At 48.4% G+C, this 13731-nt stretch overlaps 1 protein-coding gene across 1 annotated transcript in view; it reads right to left on the bottom strand.

Annotated features, from left to right (window-relative positions):
- Positions 1-53: 53 nt before the first annotated feature.
- LOC110216959 (laminin subunit beta-2-like) overlaps positions 54-13731 on the bottom strand; it is a 37917-nt gene continuing 24239 nt past the window's right edge. The window contains 8 exon segments of the mRNA XM_078151693.1: positions 54-2130; positions 2986-3142; positions 3519-3692; positions 10324-10465; positions 11368-11557; positions 12657-12795; positions 12942-13109; positions 13471-13712. Coding sequence (XP_078007819.1) covers positions 1997-2130; positions 2986-3142; positions 3519-3692; positions 10324-10465; positions 11368-11557; positions 12657-12795; positions 12942-13109; positions 13471-13712 — 1346 coding nt within the window. The 3' untranslated portion in view covers positions 54-1996.

Genomic DNA, 13731 nt, shown 5'->3' with positions numbered 1-13731 from the left:
CTTGAAATTCTGTATTCTATATTGATGGAAGGAGAAGGGATACAACACAGAGACCAGAGTCACCAGCTTTATTAATGCTTATTTCTACAGGCCTGGGTCAGCAACACCTACTCTACCACCAGACCTTGCAAGGATTGGGGGGTGTGGCAGATCTGGAAATCTGGCTGGGGAGATGAGACACAGGGAGTTCAGAGGCTTCGGGTAGTAGGACCTAAAATAACCCCTGAAGGATGGGAAAGGATGGAGAAGAGCTTAAATGTAACAATCTGGCTAAGTTAATGGAGGGTAGGATAAGGCAGAGAAATCTAAGAGACTTCCTGCAGTAGGTGAAACAAGATAAGCCTTGAGAGACAGGAAGAGGAGCTTCAGACTGCTGGCTTAGAATGTATGCAGTCTGGAACCTAGTACTGGTTCTGTCACTGACCAGCTGTGGCCTTAGCAAATCCTTCAGCTTCCATAGGGCTTCAGTTCCATCTTCTGCAAAATGCAGGGGTTGGATCATATCTCTTCCAGTCCATGTTCTTGGATTTGGTGTTCTATGAATTTAGAATTAGATGCTTTTATTCTGTGGGCAAGGGGGAGTCACTGAAGGGTTCTGGGCAGAGGCTGTCAGAGGAATGCAAAAAGGTGGATTACTTGGGCATTTTATGCATGAGGGACTGGAGAAAAGGAATGATTAAAGGCTTGGGGGGCCAAATGATAAGGTTCTTGTAACTCTTTGATGCCCTTATGATGTATTGTGGTTATTCACTCATGTGTAGTGGAAAGAGTACTAAGTTGGATTTTAATCCTGATTTTACTACTTATCAGTTATGTGATCTTGGACAAATTCTTATAGACCCCTCTGGGCCTCCTCTAAAATGAAGGGACTAATCTGAGGTTCCTTCCAGGCAAGTTTAGACTGTCTAACCTCTGTATTTCCCTCAAAGCCCAGCAGAACTGCACACACTAGACACTTCATTATGTTGGGTAAATTGGATTTCGAAGTTCCATGTCTGGGCCTGGCTCAGCGTTACAGAGGAAGGGAAGGAGAGCTAGGCATAGATACAGGGACATAAAAGAAAAGATGCCTGCTCTCTTAAGTGTGGGTGGGCCAAGGAAGTCCTGGGGATTTTTGAGGGAACCCCAAGTGGTCAAGTGCCCGGAGAGGCCTGAGTGGGTGGGTAGAGTGTTGAGGAAATAGGTATCCAGGTGGTCAGACCACCCACTTCTCAATCTCAGGGTCCAGGCTGCCAGGGTCCCCTTCTCCTCCTTCCCTGGGATGGGAATCCAGAGCTGGTGAAGGGTATCATTTCCATTTTGCACCGGCACAAAGCTGCCTCGGTTTCCCAGACTGAGGAATAGTTGCAGCAAACAAAATTAACGGAGCCGGGGTGGAAAAAGAACCATGCCAAAACTAGGGCCAGGCGGAGCCATGACTGCGGCACCGTGACCAGGGATCCAGAGCCGGGTGAGCTGCTGAGCCCGCTGTCCGCCTGATCCGCTCCGGACTTTGCGGCGGCCGGGCGCGCGCAACCTCGGCGCCGGCCGCGAGGGTCCCGGAATGCGCGAGCCCGAGTGTGCACAGGAGCGCGCGGTAGGGCGCGCCCCGCCCTGTCCCCCGGGGGGCTCCGGGGGCAGGACTTAGAGGAGGGAGGGGGAGGGAGCCAAGGGCAGGACCCAGAGGTTCAGCGGCTTTCCTGCCAAGTTTAAGTGGCGAGCGGGGCCGGAGAACTATTAAAAGACAGAGAGGACCGCTGGGGATGGAGGAGGCTGCAGATCCTCCGTGGGATTGGCGGCCGCGGTCCCTCTGCAAGGTGGGGGTGGGGGATGGGGAGTGGGGGCCAGGATCCCTCTGCCGGGGGGTCTTGGGGAAATAGCTGTCGGGCATATGCTGGGGGGGGGAATCTTCGGGGATTGCTGTTGTGTTTCTGGTGCACGGGTGGTCTGTATCCCAGAACGCTGGGACTTATCTCTCTATAGGGGGGGTGTCTTTGTTTTACTGGGGGTCGCTGGATCAGCAGGTAGAATGGGCACTGGCTTCCTGCCTCAGCTGCTCCAGCAGCCCCAAGGCTCTGATCTCCAGGGCCCCAAGCTCAGCTGCCTTCTCTCCAAGTGCCTGCTCATTTCCGGCAAAGCGTTTCTCCAGCCCTGGTAAACCCAACACAAAGCTCTGCCGGAGGGGCCCCAAACATCACCCTAGGCCCTCCCAAGCCAGACCCCCAAACCTCATGAACCCTTGAGATCCCCAGATGCCCAAGCCCCTCTAGAACTCCCACTTCCAGGGCCCCTAAACATTAAGAGATCCCCCTGGAATCTCCAACATTCAGAGCCCCCCAAACCCAAAGCCCTTGAGACCTTCCCTAGACACTTAGAGCCTCTTGAAATCTGCAAATGTCCAGGGCTCCAAAATGTTCCCAGTACTCACAAACCCAAATACTGGGGGCCTTCTAAAAATCTCATACTCCTATACATCTTGAAATTCCCCAACTGCAAAGGCTCTAACACTCTGTAGTCTACCTGTGACCCACAAGTAGCTGAGCTTCTCATCTGAGGATTGCTAAGACTCACAACCATTCAAGGCCTCCTGAAAACCCCAAATACCTGTTGTCCAAAGATCCCCAATATTCAGACAACCCTAAAAAAAGCCCCCAATGCCTACTACCTTGCTTGGTAACCGCTGTACTTGGGACTCTCCTAAGACCTTCCCCAACCACTCTGGTCTTCCTGAGACCTCCAACAATCATGGCCCCTGGGGGCCCCCGAGTATCTAGGGTAGCCCTGAGAATGAAGTCCCCCAAATTTCCAGTACCTCAGAAACCCTCCAATACTCAGGGTTTTGAATCTCTTCTAAATAGGTTTCCCTGAAAAACCTGCCCCAGACACTCAAGGGCCCCAGAAACTATGAACTTTCTGGGACTCCCTTGAGTCCCCTGAACACCTAAGGCTCCCCTGAAATCCTCAGGCCCTCAGGATCCTATCAGGTGCACACCCCGACAGCCTCACCCTCTAGGCGGCTCCGACTCCTGTTTGCTTTCTTCAGCAGCTCTCTGGCTTCTGCCTGAATTTGCTGCAAACGGTCTCTGGCCCCATTCACCTCAACCCCAAGACCATCAATCCCAGACTGAAGCTCTGAGAACTGTAGTTTGGCTGTCTGCAGCTCCTGGGGGCAGGGAGAACCAGGTGGGAAGAGGGAGGTAAGGACAGGAAAGGACTAATCACCTTGGAACTCCCCCACTCCCCCCCAAACTCAAGAATCCCTATTCAGAAACCGCCCCCCCCCCGAGTCAGAACCCCCTAATCAGTTCTCTGAGGCCTCTGTTCCCCACCCTCCTACCCTGACTTGGGAACTTTCACCCTATGCCTCCCTCTCCCTGTCCTAGGACTCAGAAGACTGAGGCCTTTCATCCCAGTGACAGCCTCTCTTCCATTCCCTGGAACATCCTGCCTCCCTGGTATCTTCAAGTGTAATCCCCTTGTTTCCCAGGACACGTGATCCTGCAAACCTCAGTAGTGACCAGGAATAACGCCCGTCTCACCTTGCCCAAATTTGCAGCTGTGTCCGATGCCTGTTCTGCTTGCTCCTGGGCCTCCCTCAGCTGTAGTTTGTTTTCTGACATTTGGGCCTGCAGAGCATCTGCTGCCCCCAGGAGCTGGTCCAGGGTGGCACCCACATCCAGATCACGTGTGGCTTGAGCTAGCCCTAAAGCCATCTGTGGTTAGAGGCCAAATGAGGGGGACGGAGAGAATAGGAGAGTGGGGTTAGGACAGATGGGCAAGGAGTTGGTTTTTTTGAAAGGGGGAATCTGAGCTTAGGAGTCCCAAAGGGCATTGTGACTCAGGTTCAGGATTTGGGGGCTCAAAGGTGACACGGGGAAGTTTCCCAATGCTTTGAGTTTCAGGGGACATTAGGGAAGTTTTCTGGAGTGTTAGGAGTCCAAGGGTATATTTGGGGATAGATGAAGCACACTGAGGAGCATAGGAACATTTGGGGAACGGGTTCCTTTTTGACAGACCCAAAGACAAAGACAGGGAAGGATGGGGCTGGGGAACAAGATGGACATGTTTTTTCTGAGTGTGTAAACGGAGTCCTAGGGTAAATTCAAGTAGACCCAGGAAGTGCTGGGGGACACAGGAGACACTGGTGGTAGCTTCCTGGGGTGTCTGGATACATAACCTATTGAGGGAAGTTTGAAGAGTGCAAAATACAAGGGAAGTTAAGGGAGTTTCCTGGGGTGCTGGGAGATTCCAGAACTATTAGGGAAGGCTTTAAGGAATGCTAAGGGACATAGTGAACATTAGCAAAATTTTAAGGAGTGTTTTAGTGCACGGGCATGGAAGGAGGTTTCTTGGAGTATTGGAGTTTGAGGAAGGTTGACAAGGGAGGATCAGGGGATATCGAGTGATTTCTGAGCAGTGTCAGAGGTCACAGGAATCCCAGAATTTTAGAGCTTTAAGCTCAGCAGTCATCTATTCCAAGTCACACCTGAGAAGGAATGCCCACAACAAACTATCCAGACTTCCGAAGACAAGGACCATAGCTCTTCCCAAAGCAGGCCGTTGTGGCTGGCTCCAGAAACTGGCATTGTCAGGAAGTTCTTCCCAACATCAATTATGAACAATCTTTTTTTCCTCTTCCACCCACTGCTCCTAGTGCTGCCCTCTGGGGCCAGACCCATACTTGAAGACAGACAGCTATCAGCCAATCAATCACCTGGTCCTCTTTTCCACAGGCTAAACATCCCTAATGCCTTCAGCCATCCTGGCAGCCCTCATCCAGATGCTCTCCAGCTTATCAATGTCCTTCCTAAAATGGATTAGCAAGAACTGGCCACAAGCCCCTAGGCGGGCCTTCTTGACTCCTGGGACCTGTGCGCATTAATGTGGCCCAAGATTCTATCATTAGCATATTTAATTACCATATTACTCTATAAATTCACATTGAGCTTGCAGTCCACTAAAGCCACAGACCTTTTTCAGACAAACTACTACCTCAACATTCTTACATCTTGTAGTGGTGAAGTCAATTTCTTGAACCCAAAGGTGGGACTTCACATTTATCCCTATTAAATGTCGCCTTATTAGATTCCAGCAAATGTTCTTGCCAGGCAAGCTCTTCTGCATCTTGATTCTCTTAAACAGTGTGTTAGCCGGCTCCCCCAGCTCTGTCATCTGCAAGCTTGATAAAAAGGCCATCTATGCCTTGATCCAAGCCCCCGAGACAATAACAGACAAGGCTAAGCACAGCTCGGTGGGCTCACCCTCCCCTGGAGCTGACAATGAACCCTCAATAACCACTCGCTGCATCCCAACATTTAATGAGTTCCAAATCCATCTAATGATACTGTGTCACACACACACATAACTCTACATCTTTTCTGTAAGAATAGCAGACGCTATTTTATTTATCAAACACTTTCCTGAAATCTTGATAAACTTTATCCATAACATTCTCCTGATCTATCAGCTTAGTATCCTGTCAAAAAAGGAAATAAACTTAGTTTGGCATGGCCTGTAGAATTGTGATGAGGCTATACTGCCTCTTGGCTCACCACTTCCTCATTATCTTTAATAATACATACAAGGAATCAATGTCAAGTTCACTGGTCTATAGTTTGTATAATCCATTCTCTTCCCATTGCAAAAATCTGGACATTTGCCCTTCCCCAGTCTTGTTTTCTCTCTCATACCTTCCCTTTCCCTGAGTTGAAGACTTGGCCTCTGAGAAAACTGAGGCCATTTGACTTAATCTGACTTGAGTTCTGGTTTCTCCCATTCAATTCATCCCAAAAATCTTTGATATCACTTTCTCTCTCTTTCTTCCTACTACTTTCTCCCAGTCTGTGATAATGAAGTGGCTTTTCTTGCCAAGTCCAACCCCCTTAACATGTGCCCTTGATCTTATCCTCTCCTGTCTTCTCCAGGTTACTGGAGACCCCTCAATCATCTCCCCTTTCTCTCTAATCTTCAGTCTATAGCTAGTGCCTTCAAATGTGTCCAACTCTCCTCATCTTAAAAAACAAAAACTTCAATAAGGCCAACCTTTCCCCCAAGCTACTGTCCTATCTGTCTTCTCCCTTTTCCAGACAAACTCCTAGAAAAAGCTGTCTACATTCATTGCCTCCACTTCCTCTCTTCTCACTTCTCTGCAGTATGGTTTCTGATCCCATTCATCATTCAGTTGAAATTACCCTCTCCAAAGTTATCCATGATTTCAGTGGTTTCTCAGCCCTCATCCTTCTTGATCTCTCTGTTGTATCTGACACTGGAGATTTTCCCCTTGTTCTCCCATTTGTCTGACCACAGATTCCTGCTAAGCCTCTTCTGTGTCAATGTTCATATCATTCCCCCATCTGTGGGTGTTCTCCAAGGCTTTTTGTCCTCTTCTCTCTCTGAGTGAACTCATCAGCTGCCACAATTTTTTTTTCCAGGCATCTGGGTTTAAATGACTTGCCCAGGGTCAAACAGCTAGTAAGTGTCAAGTGTTTGGTCTGAGGCCAGATTGGAACTCGGGTTCTCCTGACTTCAGGGCCAGTGCTCTGTCTACTGCATCACCTAGCTGCCCCCCCCAAGTTAAATTATCATCTTTAAGCAAAAGATTCCCAGATCTATATATTCAATCCCAATCTCTCCTCTGGACTGCAGTCTCAAATCAGCAACTGCCAATTGCACATTTCAAACTGAACATTTAAAAATTTAACATGTACCAAACAGAATTCATTCTTTCCCTATTTCTACTGCAGGTATCACTCTGCCAATCTCCTAGGTTTGTAACCTCAGCATTATCCTTGACTCTTCACCCTCCTTTACCTTGCTTCTCAAATCAGTTGCCAAATCTTATTTCTACTTCCCCAACATCTCTTGCATCTAACCTCTTCTCCACGCTGACACAATCACCATCTTAGTTCAGGAGCTCATTACCTCAACAGACTATGGTAACAGGTTCCTAGTTGCCCTCCCTACCTTAAGTCTTTCACCACTTCAGTCTGTTCTCCAAACAGCTGTCAAAGACATTTTCCTTAAGCAAAAATTTACCATTTTATTCCCCTACCAAATAAACTCCAGTGGCTCCCTATTGCCTCTAGGATCAAATGTGAAATCTTCTTTGGCTTTTAAAACCCTTCTTCACAACCTAGCCCTGACCCCTCTGTGCAGTCTCATCACATTCTCTTTCCCACACTCTACCATCCAGAAGGCCAACTGGCCACCTCCGTGTTCCTCACAGATGGTACTTCATCTCCTGTGTCCATGTCTTTACATCTTCCATGACTAAAATATATCCCCTCCTCTCTTCCACCTTACACAATTTCTCTTTCTTCAAGACACAGTTCAGGGGCAGCTAGATGGCACAGTGGATAGAGCACCAGTCCTGAAGTCAGGAGGACCTGAGTTCAAATCCAGCCTTAGACCAAACACTTGACACATACTAGCTGTGTGACCCTGGGCAAGTCACTTAACCCCAAATGCCTAAAAGTTAAAAAAAAAGAAGAGACAGTTGGAACATCACCTTCTACATGAAACCTTTTCTAAACCATACCTCTCAAGGGCTAGTGCCCTCCCTCCTTAACTCCCTTGTATTGTTTCTGTACATGTTTATACATACATGTTGTCTGTGCCACAATGGAATGTAAGCTCCTTAACATGGTGGTTATTCTTTGAATTTCTAGCTCCAGTACCCTGAAGAACTGAGAAGATACTCCATCTATATCGTGGCAGCTAACCCCTTACTTAGACCGATTATCCACTACCCATTAGACATCTTTCTCATCCTTTCCAGTCCAAAGGAGATTTTGCTCGGCAGAGAAAACAGCTCAGGTAAGAGCCAAGCAGCTTGGCTCAGTTTATCACCATTCCACCCACACTCCCCCAAGTTCTTTCCCTTCTTTGATCTCACTTTCCTTAATACAGCCTTTAAAAACCCATCTTTCTTTCTTTCTTTCTTTCTTTCTTTCTTTCTTTCTTTCTTTCTTTCTTTCTTTCATTAAGTCTTTATCTTTCCTCAGAGGTCTCAGTTTGCTCCAAGCTTTAATTCTACTGACACCATCTTTACAGAACTCTGCTGTGTTTGCACTGATCCTGTTACCATACCATGCCTATTACTCTTGCTTCAGTCTGCTATACTTATCTTTTGAAAACCCAAGTTGGGTGATGTATTCTCTGTGTATCTACTTTTGTTCTCTTCAAACAACTGCCCTTTTACCTCCTTATCAGAACTGTTTGTCTTTGTGTCTTCAGAATTTCATTCTTGAGAGTCTCCCATCGCTCCTGGGCTGACTTCCAGAGTAGAATTTTATTTTACTTCATGGAACACTAGCTTTTTTTCCCTCATCTACACCCTCTGACATCTGCTTTCTGAAGGTCTAGGAAGCATGTCCAATGATGCCCAACCTTCTTATCCTTCTCAGTCACAAACTCTACAAGGCAGTGGTCCCCCCAACCCCCTCCAAGAGACTCAACATTTCCACTTCAGGAACCAGTTCTTCCATGTAACTGAGAAGTAGAATCAAAAGAGATTTTTTTTCTCTTTCTTGGTGGAACTTCCTGAAGCATGGAAATATCATTAAGGTAAGTTAAGAAGTCACTGACTGCTCTTCTTTAGACAGAGTTCCTGCCAAAGGCTAGACAGATGACTCTCCCTTCCACCATCACTGCCCTTGCTATTTCCTGCTTCAGTTCCAGGATGGTGACGTTTCCCGAACATGTCCATATCATCTATAATGTACTCCCACGCCAAAATCGTCTGGTTCCTGGATTACTACACAGGAGGATGCCTTCTTAATATACAGTGCTTCTACGTCACAGTTTTACCTAGCTTGTTTGTTTTTTTTTTCTATAAGGAATACTAACTCAGAACCATTTTTCAGTCATGGGTCAGGTCTCAATGAGAAGGAGGAGGTCAAATTTGTCTTCTTAGAACCTCTAGTTTAGTTTTGCCTGTTGCTTGTATTTTATGGATCTATGTCACCTGAAGCTGTGGGACTTATTGCTGGTTCCTCTCTTGGATTCTGTCATTTGTGGGCTTCAGGGTATCTCAAACTGCTGTTTCTTTTCCTACAACACAGGTATTCTCTGTGGTCTCCAGCTTGAATACATGCCAGCATATTTTTCCCTCTTCTTAGCTTAAAGCCCTTCTGATTAGATTTGTATGATACAAGGCCTTTGTTAGGTGTGCTCCATCCCTGTCCAGAGGTCTGTCGTTCCTCTATTTCAAGCCACGGCTGAGAAATCAAAATCCCACTCTCAAGCATCATTTTCTTAGTCAGCTGTTCTCTCCTGCATCCCTTGCCTTCAGAGGGAAGCAGTGACAAAAATACCACCTGGGTCCTTTTGGTCTCTAGCTTCTTGCCCAACACTTTATAATCTCTAGCAATACTTTATAGGTTCCTTCTGGCGATATTATTTGTGCCCATATGAATCACCAGAAGTAGATATTAGTCATATGTTTTGACAAGCTATGGGAGGTTCTCAGTTATGTACCAAATCCATGTGCTACCAAGAAAATAACAGACCTCTCTGTGACCGACCGTTATCAAAATGACTCCAAGAAAAGAGTGAGCAATCACCACTCTCATCTGCCTCTGACCCTTAGTGAATGCTCTCTCACCTAACAGCCCCACAAGTGGACAGGCAGCTGCTTCCTCCACAAAGCAGGTTTTTCCATTCTTCTTCAAGAGCTTCAAATTTGTTTGTTTGTTTGTTTGTTTTTTGGTGAGGCAATCTGGGTTAAGTGACTTGCCTAGCGTCACACAGCTAGTAAGTATCATGTGTCTGAGGCCAGATTTGAAGACAGGTCCTCCTGACTCCAGGGCTAGTGCTTTGATGGGCCACCTGGCTGCCCCATCAAATTTTTTTCTTTATTCCAAGTGTACCAAGAATATGTCTTTCCTTCCCTTCCTGTGTGACATTTTTCTACTTTCCAATATCCTGACACAGGGCAGGTTTTTCTTGTACCTCTTCCAACCCTCTTTTTTACCTTTTCCTCTGCACTGAAGGCCTGCTTCTATTCTTTTGGAGGGGGACACTGGAGACTTTGGGGAGGTGGTGGGGGATCTGGAGGTCACTGGGGGAAGTCTCAGGAATGTTCAAGGACACAAGGGACACTGAAATGTATTTAGGGACATCAGGACAAGTTTAAGGATTTGAGAGGACATCAGGAAGGTTTGTGTGATTGAGGCTGTGAGATATTGTGATTTTTTAAATTGGGAGTGTTAGAGGCATATGGGACTGTGGGGAAGGTTTCCTAGACCACTGGCAGGTGCCAAATGTTAGAGTATCTGAGGGGAATCTAGGGGTTCTGGGAAATATGGGGCCTAGGGGAGAGGAATGGGAGCCCCGGGATCTTACCTCCTGTGTCTGAACTTCTAGGCTCCTCAGTGCCTGCTTTGTTTTTCGAAGCTCTCTCTCTGCTCTCCCTATATTGTTCTGGGCCTCAGCTAGAGCTCCCCGGGTCTTCCCAACATTGTCCTGAGTTCTGTCTGCATCCTCCCTGTGGGCACAGGGAAGGAAGGTCAGCTGGCCCCGGCCCCAACCCTGAGTGCTCAGTGGTCTCAGAGAGGGCCTTATTAGCAATGCATAATGTGTGACACATAATGGATGGAGTGCTGGATTTCAAATCCCTTGATAAATGGGAGCATCTCTGCCATGCTGTAGGTGGCCTTGGGCAAACCATGGTGTCCTCCTCTGCTTTAGGAGGGGTCTAGATCAGATAAACATGCCTTCAGGCACTCTGTATCCAGTGAGCCTGACTAGTCTCTAATGTTCTATGTGAGCAAAGCAAGATTTGTCCTCCCTGGTCAACGGAGAGCTGGACCTGGAGTCTTAAAACATGGGTTCAAGTCCTGCTGGCAGGTAAAGCTCTGCACAGCCTGGCTCCTTTTTCTCATGCCCTTGCATGAAGTCTATGATCCAGCAACTTGGTACCTCTTCATTGGCTGGCTGTCCCCCATGCCTGGGACTCTCCTTTCTTACTTCTGCCTACAGGCTTCCTTCCTTCCAGGCTCAGATCCCATTCTACCCTCTTGAGAGCCTTTCCCCAGCTCTCTCCCTGGCTCCCAGCCCCTGCCCCATGCTTTTCCCTCTGAGATTACCTTCCACGTGCTCTATCTCTGTCTTATACAGACAACTGTTTCCGTGTGGTCTCCCCTTTAGACTGGGGCCTCCCTGAGGGCAGGGACCACGGTCTTGCTTCTCTTTGTATCACTAGCACTCACTTATTTAGCACGGTGCTTGACACACAGTACGCACTTTAAAAAATGCTCATTAACTGAATGTTGGCCCTGCCACTACTCCCCAGTGGGACCTTGGACAAGTCCCTTAACCAAGCCCAGCTTTAGTCTCAGTTTGTGTCCAGCTGCACATTCTATAACCCAGAAAGCCCCAGCTCCTCACCTGGTCCACTGTACTTGCTGAAGGAGGCCCTGGGCTGAAGGCAGAGCCCAGTCCATACTGTCTGGGAGCTGGAGGGCAGCTTGGATCTCCTCTAGCAGCTGTTCTATGGCTCTCTGGCCCCCCTGGGGCAGAGGGATTTTCAGGACTCTCTGGGCCACCAGCTCCACGCTCTCAGGGTCTGCTCCTTCATCTGGAGTGAAGGGGAGACAAGGAACTGATATCAGGACTAGGGACAAGGATTCTGATTCTTAGGGTTTTTTTTTCTTTTTAGGCAATTGGGGTTAAGTGACTTGCCCAGAGTCACACAGCTAGTAAGTGTCAAGTGTTTGGTCTGAGGCCAGATTTGAACTCGGGTCCTCCTGACTTCAGGGCCGGTGCTCTATCCACTGCGCCACCTAGCTGCCCCAAGGATTCTGATTCTTAAACTTCATTGGGAGGGGAGGAAAGGAGGAAGGGGAGGAGAAGGGAACAAGCACTGAGCTAAGTGCTTTACAAATATTATTTCATTTGATCTTCACAACAACCCTTAGGTAGGTGCTGTTATTATCCTCATTTTACAGCTGAGGAAGGTGAGGCAAACAGAGGTAAAGTGACTTGCCAAGGGTCTCACAGTAAGTATCTGAGGCTGGATTTGAACTCAGGTCTTCCTGACTCCAGGCCCAGCGCCCTGGGCACTGTGGCATAAGATTGGCAAAAGTTCCCATTTCTATATTGCTCTAAGATTTACAAAACACTTTTCTTAGAATAAAGATCTCTAAGGCCCAACACTCTCCTCAGAATAAAAGATCTCTAAAGCCCTTCTAGATCTAAATCCCATGACCTACCCCTGAGAGTAAGTAGCATATTATAATACCCATTTACAGACAAGAAAATTGAAACTCAATAGAAGGAAATCGACTTCCTTGAGATCATACGGCTACTAAGTATTGAGGGCAGGACTCAAATGTAGGTCTTCTGAATCAAGCTAGTGTTCTTTTTAGTTCAGGCCCCCCAGGCCTGGCCCTAAACTCTGCTTTACCTGGGTGGGGGAAGTCTGTGCTTTCATGGGGACAAGGAGAGACCCCCACCACCCCTCAACTGTGACCCTGGCACAAACTCTAACTTCCTGGTAACTCTTGATATGACCCTGACTTGTCAACCTTACTCTTGACCTAGACTTTGCCTGAACCCTGATCATGAGGGAGAGGGTGTGTTGAGCCCCTGAGCTCCGAACTCTTCATATCCCTGCTTGGGGGTCTGACTGGAGGGGAGGAGGAATGGTATCTTATTCCTCTTGACCTTGGCCTTACTTGTAAGGAAGGCCCGGATCCTCTGGATGGTGGCCAAGATAGGAGCAGTGCCAGCCCCACGCCATGTGACTCGAGCTCTACTCAGTGTCTCCTCAGCCTGCAAGTGGGCAGCCCTTGCCATGGTCCCAATGCGTTGCAGCTGGGGGAGTGGAGTGAATTAGTGGGGCTGGTTCTTAATTGTCTTGGCCCTACCCTCATCCCCCTACAAAATCTCACCCACGTGCTCATCTTCCCCATGCTTCTAATTCCAGTCCTGTCATCCCCCACAGTGTGGCTCCTCCTTACCCGGCGGTGTAGCCGTCCCAGTCTGGTACCTGTTGTACCCAAAGCATGGGATGTGTTTCGAGCAGTCCCCAGTGCCCTCAAGGAAGCAGGCAGTGCCCCAGGACAAGAAGCTGGCCCACAAGGGGAGAGAGCACAGGCCCTCCCTACACCCCATGGCCCCCCACAGACCTGCAGACACAGACAATGGGACCACAGTGGTGTCTCTGGAACACAGGTGATACCAGAGACTCCTGGTCACAGTCACAGAAATGCAGAGCCCAGAATGTCCAGACTCTAAGGGGCTGGAAAGACTATCTAGTTTAACTTAGTAATTTTATAGAGAAGGAAACGAGGCCAAGGGAGGTAGAAGGAGGAAAACTCACCCAAACTCACAGAGGTGGGAAGGAAGAGATTCTAAATTCAGGTTCTTCCAAACCAGAAACCCTGTCTGGGATGTCTGAGCCCCACCAGAGATCTCCTTCCACTGGAGATCTTTCCTAGGGCCACAGTCCCCCACCCCAAGCATCATTCCTGTCCCAAAGGCTCTGACCTTGAGCTGGGCCAAGCTGGGGCTCAGGGCCCAGGAGGCATTCACAAGTCCCTGGAGCTGCTCCCTCCAGGCAGGAGCTCTGAAGGGAGGCTTCATCTCTCGCAGCAGCCCTTCTGTTCTGCTTCGGACATTGTGGGATTGGCTCAGGGCACTCTCTGTGTCCATCAGGGCAGTCGTGACTCTAACACCAAACTCAGCCTCCTGGGAGATCAAAGCAGCCCTGGAGACCAGGGAAGCAGCATCTGGGGAAACAGGTCAGCT

This window comes from Phascolarctos cinereus, unplaced genomic scaffold, assembly GCF_003287225.1.
Source record: "Phascolarctos cinereus isolate Bilbo 61053 unplaced genomic scaffold, phaCin_HiC Scaffold_4;HRSCAF=312, whole genome shotgun sequence".
Lineage (NCBI taxonomy): Eukaryota > Metazoa > Chordata > Mammalia > Diprotodontia > Phascolarctidae > Phascolarctos > Phascolarctos cinereus.
This window is presented reverse-complemented; position numbering and strand designations above follow the sequence as displayed.